Raw genomic sequence first — 15,850 nt, forward strand, 5'->3', positions numbered from 1 at the left:
TAGATAGAGAGAGAGAGATAGATAGATAGATAGATAGATAGATAGATAGATAGATAGATAGATAGATAGATTGATTGATATATTGATATATTGATATATAGATAGATATATAGATAGATAGATAGATATCTATATATATATATAATTTTAAGCTTTTATTGCCTTTAATCGATAGTGACAGCAAAAGAGTGACAGGAATAGGGGAAGGGAGAGGGCATTACACGCAGCAAAGGGACACAGGTCGGACTCGAACCCTGGGTCCCTGCAGCAAGTGCGCAGCTAGGACTGTACCTGTCGTTGTGAAGATACGATGTCCCCTGAATGTCACTAACCTCTTTGTAGGACATCCATTTGTAAGGCTGGTTAGGGAGCCGCGAGCCTAAGCAAGGTCCATCACCTGTTGAAAACACAGTGAGACATCAAAGTCTGAACAAATAAATATTTATGATGAGAACCTTCCCAGTTGGACATAGTACTACAAATATATTATGATATATGATAGCAGTGCTGATTATATTTATAATAACAATCAATCAAATGACAATGTAACACAATTGGACAATGTGAAACAGGTCACTTGTAGTGATTAACCTACATAGTATTATCACCGGAATTTGCAGCTCTCCTCGGCTTTATGGAGCATTATAACGGGTATCAGCTCCTTGTTTAGCTGTCCAGCCACAACTTTACTGATTTGGTTCGCTCTCACTGTTCTCATGATGTAGTTTTTTTTGTCACAGCAGGCAGCTGTTTTTAGCACCCCAGCTCTAAAAACCCACAGTGCACTACCTGCTCAGCACCAAACCGCAGACAGACACAGTTACCGATTACCTGGTGAACATAGAGGAGCAGCTAACGACCCTTATATGTTTATCTGGAGTTGGTGGAGATAAAAGAAAAATGATATTGGACTCCAAATGAATTATATTGTTGCTCCATAACTGCTGGATTTGCTAACAAGTCCGTCATACCACCTGAAAGGTGATGATTTGTCAACGTGTTCACAACTGGGGGCCCAGCTTGCCATAATATTTTTTTTTACTAGTTACTGCAGGTTTAAAGCTTACAAACTTTACTATTTCAAATTAATTGATCACCATTTGAATTTATTTTATTGGTGAATATCCATAAATCACCAAAAGCAAAGTGTATTGTAGACAAATGCTTGACTTTTTAATGGGACATCTTCTAACTTACGTAACTAATCGTTCACTTCCATTCTCATTGACAATCGTATAATTATTCTAAAAATAGTTTGAAAAAGTTAGAAACTATAAGTGAGTCACCTCTGAAGATAAAGATGATTGAGATAGTAATGTCTTTGCATTCTGAGTCAGTCACTTAGTCACTTACTCAGAGCTTACCGTTACTGTTAGCAACGATGACAACCAGAGGACTCATTTTACCTCCAGCAGTAGGGACATGATTGGATGTTTCATGGTCAGACCACAGCATTGTCAGACTGTGCAACTACAGGGTTGCTTACGTGTCTAATATAATTGACAAGTAATGTACAGTATTACTCTGTGTGTGTGTGTGTGTGTGTGTGTGTGTACTCTTTTACTGTACGTCTAGAAGTTTGAAAAGTTGTGTGTGGTGTGTGATGACAAAAGAGCACATGTCTGTAACACTAAATAGTGCCTATTTGCCACCTCACATCAAACCCACCAGATATGTGGAGGCCTCTCTGGAAGACCTCATACATGGTCTTGGCATCGTCATGGTAATGAGTTAGCAGCTTGGAGCTGTCACCCATCATGGACCTGCGGCCTCCATCTTCATGCTGACGCAAAAGGGGAGACAAAGGAACAGTGAAAATCGTTCTCACAACTTTTTCACTAACCTCGAGGGGGGGTTGGTAATAAAATTGAAAAGATAATTTGTAAAAACAAGATTCTAATTCTTCTCCATCATAAAGGCCGTGTTGATGGATACCAAAGCCTGAGGGAGAATAAGAATAGTTTTCCTTTTCATTTGTGAGCTAACAAAAAATGGATTATCGTGTTTTGTTAGCTCACAAATGCATATCAAAATATCTGTGCTGCTGAGTTGAGCTGAGCTTTGTTGTGATCCCCAGTGTGTACATAACTGATGCATTCTGGGTGATTAGAGTTCATTCTCATAAAGACAAAAAACTGTTGAAGCAAATTCCTTTTTGCAAATGAGTCATTTAGGTTAAAACATTTATGAAGCCTGGCGTGTTACGAAACCTGCCAGTGTATTCGTGCGTCTTGTCATGCGATGTCGTCTCAACCTGTTTGAAGTAGTCTTACTACAGTCTAACACCTTCTCAGGTTACCAAAACAAAAAAGAACCTCATAGCCACAACAAGCCTTCAAAGAAGTTTCACATTCATGACAAATGGTGCCAGTCTCACCTGTCACGGCGAGAAGGCAAAGGGCTGTGGTGTGTTTGTGTGACAAACAGAGTGTGTGTTTGGTAAGGTTGGGGATGGTGGTTAAGGTGAACCACAATAGGTGTAACCGATGGCACGTTGCATCCACAGCTTGTGGGCATGCTCCAAACAAGCATTTGCACACATTTTGTAAAATATTTGTGTATTGTCTTGTGTCTGTGTGTGGCAAAGGTGTAGATTTTCACTAATAAAGACACTTATTGATAGATAATCTTAACTGAACTGTCCTTTACTGTCTTATATTTGATTGTTGCTCAAATTTAGTGTCTCTTTAATCAAAGTATAAATCAAAGTACAAAGAACATGCAGAGGAGATTGCGGTAGTGTCGGCAGGTCTTCCTCTCAGGCTGCTGTCAAGCTTCACTGTTCAGATGGTTAGGGCAGCACATATGTGGCCTGACAGGTAAAACCCAGGGGGAAAAAACAAACAAACACAAAGCACTCCATCCTGCTCATGAAGCGTATTGCTGTGAGGGCACAATAACAACTGAAGGTGCCCTAAATGAGTGTATCAGCATTTTATTACATCAACTCTGACTTCTCTCATTTGGATTTTGGCAGCTGGATGGTAAGAGAGCACCGTTTGGGGGACAGAGATAGGACTTTTAAGAAGTGAAGTGCAAATGATCCACTTGGTGTGTCTGGAAATGAGTGTGTGCTTGTGTCCATGTTTACCCTAACACCAATATTAATATACTTATGAATGCATCTATGAATCTATTTGTGTGCGCCGTCTTACTGGCACTTCCTCGGACTGGTGCAGCAGGCTGCAGGGTGGCTTGATGGGGCGGGGTCTGGTGGCCAACCAATAAGCCAGCACGGCGGTCAGAGCGCCGATGCCCACCAGCGTGGAGGTCGGCAGGGAGCGAAAGAACTGGCCGAGCTCATCCATCTCCGGTATCCTCAGGCCGCTCATCATCTCCTGGGCCTGCATCTTCTCCATCAGGGTGGAACTCAGCTCTGCAGGATAGAGGACACTCTTTGACTTACAAGTACTAAGTAGTAGCATTGTTATGACATCTGAAATATTAAAAAAGTCTTTAGTTTTTTTGAATTATTGCAATTTTTAATTATATTATAATTATAATATTTTCATTCAAAATGTTTATTGTGTACGTTGAAAATGTATATTTAGTGGAATAACTGTGCTTTTCAGTCACAGCTTTTATGTGTGATCATGATGGTGTGTGGCATGATCAGCCAACACCTAGTCAGAACCTTCTTAAGCTAAATGAGGTGTAGGGGGAGGTATTTTAAAAATTGCTTACTAGAGGCTTGTTAACCACTGCCGTTGAAAAATGACAATACATTACACGATGATGATGTTCCCAGGGACTGATTTCAAAATTCTGCCAGCTGAAGACATAATGCAACTACGTCTAGACAGTATGTTTCCAGTTTGTCTGACTTAAATATTTTTGTAGTGCAGGAGGAAACCCACACATGCAATTTTCACACAGTATTTTCAAAGCAAGTTGCATTTTGGGGGTTTAAAGAAAAAAGCAAAAGCAAAAAAAGACAGATCCTACATATGTGAGTAGGCTTGCCTTGATGTACATACACACTTTTACCACACACAGACCCACAAAACTAGACCGTCCTACAAATTTCTCACGGCCCTGTTTAAACCACTTTGAGCCTTGTCTGTGTTATACGAATACATCTGACCGCACAGCACCTCCACCCAGATCCTGTGACCTTCAATGCATCATTTATACTTCGAAAAAGGTTGAATGAGTTCTCCTCCCCCGCATTCTTGCTTTTACTGTAAAAACAGCTCAAAATAGACAATCTACACTACAGCACTGAGTAGTGGGGGGACTACAAAGTAGATAAAACACACACACGGCACAGCACTCAATAAAGCTAATCTTCTGTCACACACACACACACACACAAACAAACAAACATACACATAGTGAGATGCATAATTTATCTGAGGGGGAGGCTGGCTGCAGCGCTGACTGGAGGGTTTCCTTCCCTGCCCCTGGGAAATGAGTCAGAGACAGCACCACCTGACCGAACGAATGGCGTTGGGGCACTGCTGCAGCTCTCAGCCAATCAGAATCACTTCCTGTCTGCTCACTCTCTATATCTCTCAATCTCTCTCTCTCTCTCTCTCGCTCCCACACAGACATGCAGATAACAGTGAGGTTAATAGGTATAAATATCTAAGGCCGTGGGAACGTTCACTTCCTTATTTACCTGTTACCTTCCTTATATATTTTGACTATAGAAGCACTATCGCTGCTTTACTAAAGAGAAGCTGACTCATATGAACCTATCTTGCACATGGGTTTCAGGAAGCTGCATGACTTTCAAAACCAACAAAAACTTAACGCAAGGAAGTCTCTTTTTGACTCTTGAGATCTAATGAAGTCGATGTATAAATTGGTTGTATAAAAAGTGATGTAAACACCTAGTTAGCAGCAACTAGAAGTCACTTTTTAAATTTGAGAATGTTAATTTCATTCATTTATGCTCTTAAACTTAAATTTACTAATTTCTTTGTGTTACCCCGGTGCTCACATGTTGTAAGCGTTGTTTCTACACACACACATACACACATGCTTTCAGCAGGCCGCACACCTACAGTCGTTTGTAAAAGCAGCAGTGACACATGAAACCACATTTACACAGTGTAATACAACTATTGCTCATCACCGCCGCTGCTTTGATTCAAGCCAGAAACACAGTACCTGCAACTGTTCTACAGTGAATTCCCTGATGCTGCTTTCCCAAACTCTTCTTGGGCTCGAATCCTCTTAGTTTGAGTTTCTGTAATGACTGAAACTGTCCCCTATAACTGAAAAACCACAGCGTGACACATCCCCCTGATATGTCTAAAACAATACTGTCTCTTTAACACCGCAGGACTCTCTGCTTCTCTTTTTGAGGCATTGATCAGATATTTCCTCTTTTCTGTTGTCCCCTCTTTCTCTGCAGTTCCAGTAACCTCGATAGGGGGAATAGAGCTACCCAAGTGCTGGGAAATGTTGAGCATGATATAGTAAATAGAAACCACTGGATGATGCTTCTGAGCTAAACAAGGCTTTTATTTGGCATGTGTGTGGATGTTGAAGCATTTGCAATGTCAAATTTAATTCTGGGATGAAATGTCATGCCCTGTTGAGTACACAGAGGGACCCAGCTGGAGTCTGTCCAATTAGACTCAATTACTGTAAAGACATGACAAATTGAAAACATAATCTGGCACAGCTTCAGGTATTTGGAATAGACTAAAAACTCTTGAGAAAGTTCTTGACAGCAGGACATCGAAAAAGTTAAAAATGGAAAACATGGAAAGAAATTGGAAAGAAAGATTTGTTTTACCTGTACTGTATTCAGGATTCTACAATCTGCATTATATCGCACATCCCATCATGTAATTTAATTTAATCCTACTATATAAATAAAGCTTTTGGTTTTATAGTTTAATATTTTTGAAAATATGCTTTCTGTCTAAGAACAACAACCACAACTCAACCCAGCCTGTGGTTCATTGTAAAAGGCAAATTCCTTGTACGTGATTGGACTGGCGCGGAACAAGTGGATATCGCTTTATTTTCCACATTACAGTACCTTGATCATTGTACTGTTCCATATTACAGTACAGCTGATGTATCTTAACAGTTCTGATGGGAAGATCAATGACAAAGCACCAGCCAGGCAGGCAGCACCACACACAGACAGAGAAGATAATTTCCATGTCGGTGTCGTGCCAACAGGACATGAACAGCTGAACCGTGACATATAGAAACAAACAAACCTCCCTGCTATCAAACACAGGCCAACATCACCAAACGCCATCGTATTTACTTACTCTGGTACAGAAATAGTCATCTAACTCGTTCTACAACATAGGACTTCATTTTACAAGGGATCTGATTGTAGATACAGATCAACTGCCTGATAATAAATGCATTTAATCTCTTCGATGATCACTTCTGAGATGATTTGAGGCTTTTATGTTCATGAGAAATATGCTGATACTACAAATAACCACTGAGCTCATTATAGAAATGATCTGTCCAGTGGTCCATAACTAAAGGTCAAACATTTTCTCAGAATAAAGTTTAACTTAATAGACACATGCAGATATTCTTACAGAGACACATTGACTGGCTAAATGAGAAAACTATAATTTAACGCCAAAAGTTTCTCAGATACATGATGATTTTGATTTTGCTGAAAACCTGAATAAAAATATGTACTGACATTATTATAAATAAAGTTTCAAACTGTTTAAGACAATAACTGCCACACCACTGATCTAAATTGTGACGAAACTTGAGGGATTGGATTTTTTCCCCCTCTAACAATGACTAATGACATATTTATTTATGCTTTGTCTGCTTGTTGGCCTGCATGCAAAGTAAAGTAATCAAAGTACAGTTCAAATGTTCTCTACAAACACTGATGCATCTGGGAATTTTTTGATCAGAAGCAGGTTGCGTAGATGACATAAATGTAACGTAGCTCACTGCATGTGCTTTTGTGTTGTGTTCAATGGCTAATGTGTCCTGGCTGCAGGGATGACAGAGCCACTGTGGATTAGCTGCAGTTTGAAAAGGGAGGCAGAGGAGGGGATACAGCACTCAACCAGCTCTAAATATAGACATTCATAACCTACTGACACTACTGTGCGGATGGCTGGAATAGAGGATGCCGGGTTTGGCTTAACTCAATCTTGCAGGTGTAAAACAAAATATTCTTTTGACATGTCAGTGGTAGTGTGCAGACACAAATACATGACCGAGCTTTGGATCGGGATTGTCGAGTCAGTAACATGTGATTTTAAAGTGAATTCTACAGATGTTATTTGCTCTAGTCAAGGGGAATCAAGGTCATTTATTTGTCATTACAACACAGGGTTGCAAAATGCGGTAGCATCTTTATGCTACACAGAGCACATATACAAATATTGTAATTTAGAATAGCCTAAAATAAAATAAAATAAAATAAAATAAAGAGAAAATTAAACAACATATGCAGTTTTTTTTATATAGATATATACCTATACTCGTTCTTCTATGAAGCAGATTACGGTAAGTGTATCCTGTTGATCTATAAACATGTATAATGTGGAATTTCACGTAAATCTTATTTTGTAACAAAACTTGTTTCTTTGTTGCTCATGTGGGAGCAAAACACATATTTTGGAAACTTTGGAAAGTTTATGTTCTAAAGTGGGACTACATCTGGAAATAATCCGCTGATTCATAACTTAACACCCACTACTGGCACGTGTTTGCGAAGGAACGGGCTCCCATGTGGAGCACGCAGGGTTAAATGAGTCAGCGAGTGCTACAGTATGGGCATGCTAGAGTGCCACATCTTCCTGCCATGAAATAGCCCGGCAGCAGCAGGAGACTCACAGCCTGGCAGACACCTAATTGGCCTCCAGGAGAGATGCAAACATTCAACTGCCCGTCTTGTTTCTCTCTCTGCTTGTTTTGCTCTCGTCTGCCTTTTCCTGTTTGACTGCAAATAAAAAAAAAACACAAAACACCAAACTGTCGGTTTTCTTCTAATATAAAAGATAAAACGTGAGAACAAGACAGAGCAGGAAAGGTTCAGAGCAGAATCTGACCTACAATGATTGTAATCTTAATGCCGACCTCTGATGATTCACTTGAACTTCAACTGTACTGTACTCTTCGCTGAAAATGATTCCTCTTAAAAAGTGATGTCAGACTGTAGGGAGACAGAGCAGGGTTGAGTACTGGGTGGTAGGCAGTGAAAGGTTTTATCAATCAGCCCTCCACTATACATAGTGGCTGTGTCATATTTTAGGGGCTGACTCATTCAGAGAATATATTTCTGGACTGAAAAAACTATGACGGCATGAAACATCTGTCAGAATCAAAAGGCTCCTCCAACAAATGTCTTCTTTTTCCCTAATTTGGATGACAACCAGTGTATCCTTCACTCATGATGACCCTGAGGTGAATTCTCAGTACACTGTCTCATTATGGGAAGAGGTGCATGTTCAACAAGCTTATGTATGCAACCCCATACGTTGACACAGATTCAATGTACCTCTCTTTTCAGCACTCTCAGAATGAGTATTCAGTTGCTCAAGTATGATCCAAAACCACATTTGATCACGTGTGTCCTCTTGAAGGCAAGGGATGGATATTACAGCAAGTTGAGATCAGGCCACATGTTTAAATTTGCATGACTATTTTGGATAAACAGGGTCATTTGCTCAGCTGTTTCAACCTTCTCTCCACTACAGCCTATGGCACTGTTTGGTGTCCAACTCTGTCCTGTAGTAACCTAAATAACACACCCCGGGGACATACACACACACTTGCACGTACACTTTAAAGTCCATCCCTGTTGGCTTCTACAAAGAATGTTGCTACAGCTGGTGCAACAAAAGAACAGCAGGTCAGCAGCATCCCTATCAGCAAGAACAATGACCTTTATCACCATGTTAACTCAAAGACCTCTGAGTTTAATTTGTGAAATCAAGAGCACATCACACCATAAAAATCTATATGGTCCCCGCAGTGGAAATTCTATTGCATTTACAGCTCAATAATTGAGCTGAACTTATATATAGTTATCACAAATGAACACAGGTAGGTTTGATGTCTTGCTCAAGGATTAAGGACAGTTGTCTGCAGTCCCACGGTTTAAAGCGTAATCTCTCTCACTACTGGTCCATCAAAAAGCCATAGATGCATACATTTGCCTGAGGGAAGTTTAGGACTAGCAGGAAAGAGACCATCAATGTAATCTAGATTGCAACCATAAAGTAGCAATAAAGGTTTATTGTAAGTATAACACTGTAAGACGAAACTTAAACGTGAATGCTTTTTCTTGACCTTAACAGTAGTAAGAAAAAGGAGGGAGAAACAAGGTCCACTCACTATCTTTTATTAAAGCTTTTGACTACATCTCACTGTCTTCATTAGCATACATAGTTTTCTCTTTTGTCATGGAGTTGTCGTCAAGATCCATACTACAACTGAGCAAGCTCCATCTGCTGATCAAGGCCAAGAAGTTGGTTGAAAGCTTTGGTAAAAGCTACTAAGTCGACCTTCAGTTAAGATCAGAATGTTTTTTGTAAGCTGACTTTGTTTTCTTCAACAGAATCATACATTTAAATGATCACCGCAAATGGTAACATCTAGTTTTGTGCTGTATTTCTTATTACATTTAAAAAATCTTCTCGCTGCTGCACAGCCTGCTGCAGCTCTTTCTCAAAGAGCCTGTAACATGTGAACCTCTCTTTTGACTGACATTTTAGTTTATAACAGGATTTTTGTTAATAATGTGGAATTTTACTCAGGATATTCAATTGCACCATTTGTAAATGGTAAATGGTAAGGATGGACCTTACTTGCGTAATAGCGCCTTTCTAGTCTTCCGACCACTCAAAGCGCTTTTACACTACGTGCCACATTCACCCTTTCACACACATTCACACGGCCGGGATGGCAAAGCCATCGAAACAGAAACTAACTCTACATACACACACAATGCCTATGCATCGGCGAGCAATTTGGGGCTTCAGGTATTCTTGCTCAAGATACTCGAACACGTGGCCAGGAGGAGCCGCGGGACTCGCGAACCAACAACCTTCTTGAGGTTGGGGGACGACCCCGCTCTGCCTCTGAGCCACAGCCGCCCCTTGTCCTATGCTCTGTCATGTTTTGAAACGTTCAATGGGGAGGAGCAACGGGTCAGCTAATCGCATAACGTTTAAAATTAATCTTAAATGAGTTCTGTCAAAACAGCAAAGACTGACAAAAAAATGCGTGTTTTTGGCAGGGAACATGAATTGCAAGATACACTTGCTGGAAAGCCTGGACAGATGTCGCCACAGCTCTAACACTGTACTGCCCTGGAACAAAATACACACTTCTGTCACATATCAGTTACAAAAACATTTCAAAGCACATACTGGTTGCACGCAACAGCCTGGGATTAAAAAAAAAATAAACATTTGAACTTTGTACATCGGTACAGAATGTTTGAGATGGACCTCAACCCTAGCAGGCTTCATTCAATGGCCAGAGTTACATATTTTCCTGCTATAAAATGGATCAGCAAACATCAAGGTGAAATCTTTATAGCTTAAACATGACTCTAATATGTCTAAATTAGGCTTCAAATTAGGCCTTGAAGGTGGATTGATGGTGGAGTTGAGGTTAATTATAATGAGTTGAGGATCCTAAAGCTCATCAGCTCACACAAGGAAGGTTTTGTATTCACTTGGCGGATATACTGGAGGTGTAAAATTTCTATCAAAGAATTAATTTAAACTGGTGGTCTTGCTTGATGAATTTCAAGGAGAAAAGAAAATTTCCAGCTGGTAACCACTCGCATAAAAAGCTAAATGCTGTCCCAGAAGTATCAGTGTTTTTGGGGGAAGGGCATTTGACTGACTTCAATACTGAAACCCATTTACGTCCCAACATAATGCACATCTTTAAGTGCCTCTGAATAGTCGTTCTCTGGAGGACCTTGTGAAACAACACTTTATTCAGTCCATTAAAGTAACATTGAGTAAGAAACGTGGTAAAAATATTGGGGGGGGGTTTTCTAGCCTAGGAAACACTGCTGCCGCCACAGCTTATTTAATGCAGGCAGCTCCTTCAGCTGTACATTTCTATTGCCCTTCTCTTCCTCTCTCAGAAAATTCCACTTAGCAAACGATTTTGGTGCAGCATGAGGACTGCAAGCCTATGGCAGGGGGATGGGAAGGGCTTGTGAATGGTTCCAGCTTAGACTTTTGTGACCTCTGAGCTTTAAAGCGGGGAGGAAATGAACCCTTCGTCCTTTAGTTCCCACCCCATCGGTCCATCTGACGGCCGTCACCAATGATTAGGAGTCCAGCGTGGAATTAACAGCCTATTAGCACAAGACGGATGACCAGTTTAGTAACCTCACTACCCGCACTCTATTTAAAGACATCCTACTCTGCCATTCTTCTTGTTCTTCTCCTTGTTGTTTAAGTTTCCTTCACTCACTTCAATGCACGTCCATCTTTTTTTTTTTTTTCGCCTATTTTTAACCTCCAATGCTTTATCAGCCTTTGCCACAGCACCTAGTCTTTCACTCTTAACCACTCATTTTTATCGCTGTGCTGCCATTCCTCTACATAGAAACACACTCAAAAGGAGTCTAACCACAACTTCTTTCCTGTCACTGGCCACTAAAGCATAATTGTACAGACACCTTACACCCAGTGAAACAGCCATTTCCCCCTTTCTTGAAGTGAAAACGCAGCACAACAGGTAATGCAGTTATCGTTCATGAAATAAAATCAGATAGTATTACAAGCTGCAGAGGAAAAGACAGCACTAGGGGATGAATTAAGCAGGAAGGATTGTTATATATAAAATATATTTATATGTATAACAAAGGTTCACCACGTGTAAGCAAAAGTAAAAAGAGATATTACATAGCAAGCAAAAGCTAGAGAGATCTAAACTGTCATTGCATTGCAGAAGGGTTAAAGCAGCCTGTGGTCTTAGGCAGTGGCACTTACAAAGGTTCGGAGGCAGCCAGGAAGCCGGTGAGTGTGATGTGTGTCTTGCTGTATATGTGTCTGTGTATGTGTGTGTGGCTATGTCCAAGGGTCCTCAGGCAGATATCACATCACCCTGACGCATAACTAGTGATTACCTTCCCATTTGGCCGCTGGCCAGATTAAACTGAAGGCAAGCAACGGGGAAGGCACGAGATGGTTTTGGCCTATAGTTTGGGCCTGGCTGGCCTCCGTATCACACCACCCTCAAGCTCGACAGACGTTGGGCGCTCTCTCACCACACCCACCACCCTCCCACCTCCACCACTCTCTCTCTCTCTCTCTCTCTCTGACACCCTCCCCCTACCTAAACACGCAGCGCTCATCTTCTCCTTCGCTAAATGTTACACACACTGGCACAGTGACAGACAATATACATACAGGTGTAGGCACACACACATTTAAACAAATTACACACAACAACACTAAATGAGGCTGCTTCCACTTTAATTTGACTATCAAAGTGAGAGTAGAGGTAGGCCTGTGAATGTCAGTCTGACTTTTTTTTTTTCATGGTCGTAATATGATTTATGGGTAGAAAAGGCACGGGAACACTTTTTTTTGGCGATATTAATTTGATATATTTTTATGATTAATGCAGATGCCAATGTTCAATCATTTGGTTACCAGTTCAAGCTGAAAGTGAAAACCAATTAAACTACTTAAATTTCTTCACTACTGTACATATGCATCCTGTCATGGGGCCTTTGTGGCAACTTTTTTTTAAGGATATGAGAGTCAAAACGGCTTAAAACCACCAGGCTAACAGTCACAAATTACTACTTCCTCCGTTGATAATTTTTGAGGAATGAGGAAATTATGAAATCAAACATATTAAAGGCTTCCTGAAGGATTTTTCCCCCCACAGGGCCCCATTATATCAGTAGTAAACTTGTGAAGATTGGATTTTTTTATCTGGAGCAGGACTATAAACAAAAATCAACATTGTACATTACTCTGAAGACTGATCTGTAAGAGAACTACTTCAGCACGTGATTGGCACACAGACCTGGTTCAGCACTTTAGGTTGAGCCATTACTGCCCAGCATCCCACAATATGAGGAAGAGGATGCACTGAATGCTGAAACAGCAAAAAGTCACTCAGGGGGAAAGCTGCCATTTGGATCTGAGAGCACCCAGACTGGCTGATATTATTGATTACACCAGGGTTGAGACTTTAGAGTGAGTGTAAAGTATATCATACGCTGGCGTAAGATTGTTGCAGAATACAGACATGTAACTGTACAGGAATTGGTTTTGGAACTTCATAAGTCCTCAAACTAGTGCAAGTGCATAATGACAGGCATTTATAACACAGCAGGCAACACTCAGCTTAATTCGGTCGTATTGTGCAGTCATGCAGTGTGTCTTTAATTTGCAATTTCACAATCCCTTTGACTCTCCTTCCGTCTTGTTACACTCTCGATTCAATACCATCGAAAAAGTGGTTTGAATGACAAAAAGGCAACATGTAACACTTAAGAGTCATTCAGTTACAAGTCATTATTCCTCTCCTGGTCACGGGCTTTGTGTCATGTTAATGTTAAGGAGTTACGATCCTTGAACACTAAAACATCATTGGTTGTTTTCTGACAAAGGGTGGGGCGATTTTGATTAAATATTGAGGAGGGAAAAAGAATAGGTTTACAAGCTGTGTAGGGCTGCACTAGATAGTAATTAAAATAAATTATTTATATTGAGGAGCAGCAGGGTGTTGGGATGTGATGACAGGTTAAAGGTGTCATGAATCTCCCCCAAGGGGCCCTTTTCAGCTTCACGGTTGTGTTTATTTTTGCGGCCAAAACTATCCAGTCTGTTTGAAACCGTTTTTTGGGTTCAATTCCGATTTGGCTGCGTAAGTGATTAAATATACAGCACCTGCAACCCTGTAACAGCAGATTTTAATATTAATGCACCAACCAAAATCCCAACTGTTACTGGTTGTTAGTCACTAAGCAACCATGCAGTGCAGCTGCTGCTGAAGACCTATACTCTTTGGCGGCAGGATAAGTAATTACATCCAGGCCTATTTATCATTCAAACTAAGGCTTACATGTAATCTACCACCGCGATCCATTAAAAAAAAAATCCCCCACTAAACATTTACACTGTTTTATTTCATAACACATTGCGTAAAAGCAATAACCATCCGCTATGTGCAGCACGCCTCTAATCTGGTCTGTAACACCACTGTGAACACATTTTGAAAGGATTATATCTTTTTAAAATCTCCTTGCGTATACATAAAGACGACTAGAGGTCAACGATCGTGTCTCTGGACCGATTCGATGCCCCTAAACCCCGCTCTGTGAACCGGGGTGGGGGTGGTGTCGGTGGGAGCGGCTGAGCATGCCGAGCTCTCTAGTTTGCCGGTAGGCCGCAGGATTTCAGCACCCCTCTCTCCTGGACAGCTCCGTCCAATCAGCTGCCGAGATTTCAAGCGCGTCACCCTTCCTCATCCTCATCACCCTCCCCTCCCTCCATCACTGAGACATGGCGGAGGACATCACAGGCAAAGAAAAAAGAAGCTGAGTTTCACACCCGGCTTCTTGACTAAGTAACGTGTTTTATTTGAAATAAAAGCACGATGGATGGATGGTTGTACAGCCTCGTTGTGGAGGAAACATGAGCCACACCGGGGAGGTCGTGAAACACAGGCTGTTCCCTAATAGGGTTTTTTTTTTTTTTTTAAATGACGTGTGTCCGGTTTCTACGCACAATGTCACACGACCTTAGCAGCTGGCCGGCCTCAAATGCACACGTTTGATCCCCGTTTGGCTTAAAGTGGGATCAGTCCTTTTCATTAAGTGTTGGATTCTCAACGTGAAACACACGACTTCGACACGAAAATACAGGAGACCAGTGATGTGCAGAATGACCCACATGCATTCAGCCGCATGGCAGCATGTCCAACCCCCACTGTGCCCGATTAAAGGTAAAGCCAACCTGGAAGCATCCCTCGATGGTGCTCTAATAAACTGCCGGAGCAGAAAGAAAACGCAAGCACTGTGGTTGCAGCTAGAGCCTGCTCAACTGAGATGCTACACGTTTGCATTGAGGTTGGGCTCATACACGTGTTGTCTGGAGGGGGGGGGAAATAAATTTAAAAAATAAAATGTCACCGGCGTCACTGGCTTGCAGGTGAAGCGCCAGCTGCAGCAGTAAAGCATGATTAAAGCCTCGACGGAAAAACGCCGTGTAAAAACGACAGACATGCCACAGCTCTCGATGAATGAAAAAGCCGGCAGTGAATGACACACAATGCGCCTCAGCCTCTTCGAGACAGGTGCATCGCCCCGTAGCCGCAGCCCTGAGACGCAAAAACCCCCCCAACAACATCAAAACGAATGAGATGCACGAACAGAGGTTTAAAACTCACCTAATATAATCCAGAGCGACCCAGAGACCAACACGAATGCGAGCATGTCTTTCTCATTGAGTCAGCGGTCCCGGTGCAGGAGCGGCTCAAAACTGCAGCATCGACTGCAGCAAGTCGCCGACAATCTGGGAGATTAAGGAGAGGAGGGGGGGGTGGGGGGGCGACAATATATCTGAGACAGACCTCAGTGGGGGATCTGGGCTGGGGGGACGGCGATGTCCAGCAGTTTTCACTGGAGAACGGAACGTGCTGAATGAAGAAACAGACCCCGACGGCCTATTGAAGCATCCTTCCTCCTTCACCTAGTTTGCTGCTGCGCAATGGCAGACACCCCTGCTGAAATGAAAAGGTTTATAGGTCGGACAGGAAGATGCGATCGACGCCAAGGTTACCGGGGATGACATTTCTATTCTGGATGCAAACGGATTACCCAAATCTTCATGTAATGCTCGTATTTATTGTAAAATGTGAAATTCGGTGAAGCTTGTTTCTTAAAAGCTATGCATTG

General features: G+C 41.6%; 1 protein-coding gene across 1 annotated transcript in view; it reads right to left on the reverse strand.

Moving 5' to 3' along the window:
• The window catches only part of acsl6 (acyl-CoA synthetase long chain family member 6), a 39,292-nt gene extending 23,465 nt beyond the window's left edge, over positions 1-15,827 (reverse strand). The window contains 4 exon segments of the mRNA XM_035666819.1: positions 292-397; positions 1,669-1,783; positions 3,156-3,376; positions 15,343-15,827. Coding sequence (XP_035522712.1) covers positions 292-397; positions 1,669-1,783; positions 3,156-3,376; positions 15,343-15,388 — 488 coding nt within the window. The 5' untranslated portion in view covers positions 15,389-15,827.
• Positions 15,828-15,850: the final 23 nt, after the last annotated feature.

The sequence above is a fragment of the Morone saxatilis genome, unplaced genomic scaffold, assembly GCF_004916995.1.
Source record: "Morone saxatilis isolate NCDOM2014 unplaced genomic scaffold, NCSU_SB_2.0 Contig20, whole genome shotgun sequence".
NCBI classification, from domain to species: Eukaryota; Metazoa; Chordata; class Actinopteri; family Moronidae; genus Morone; species Morone saxatilis.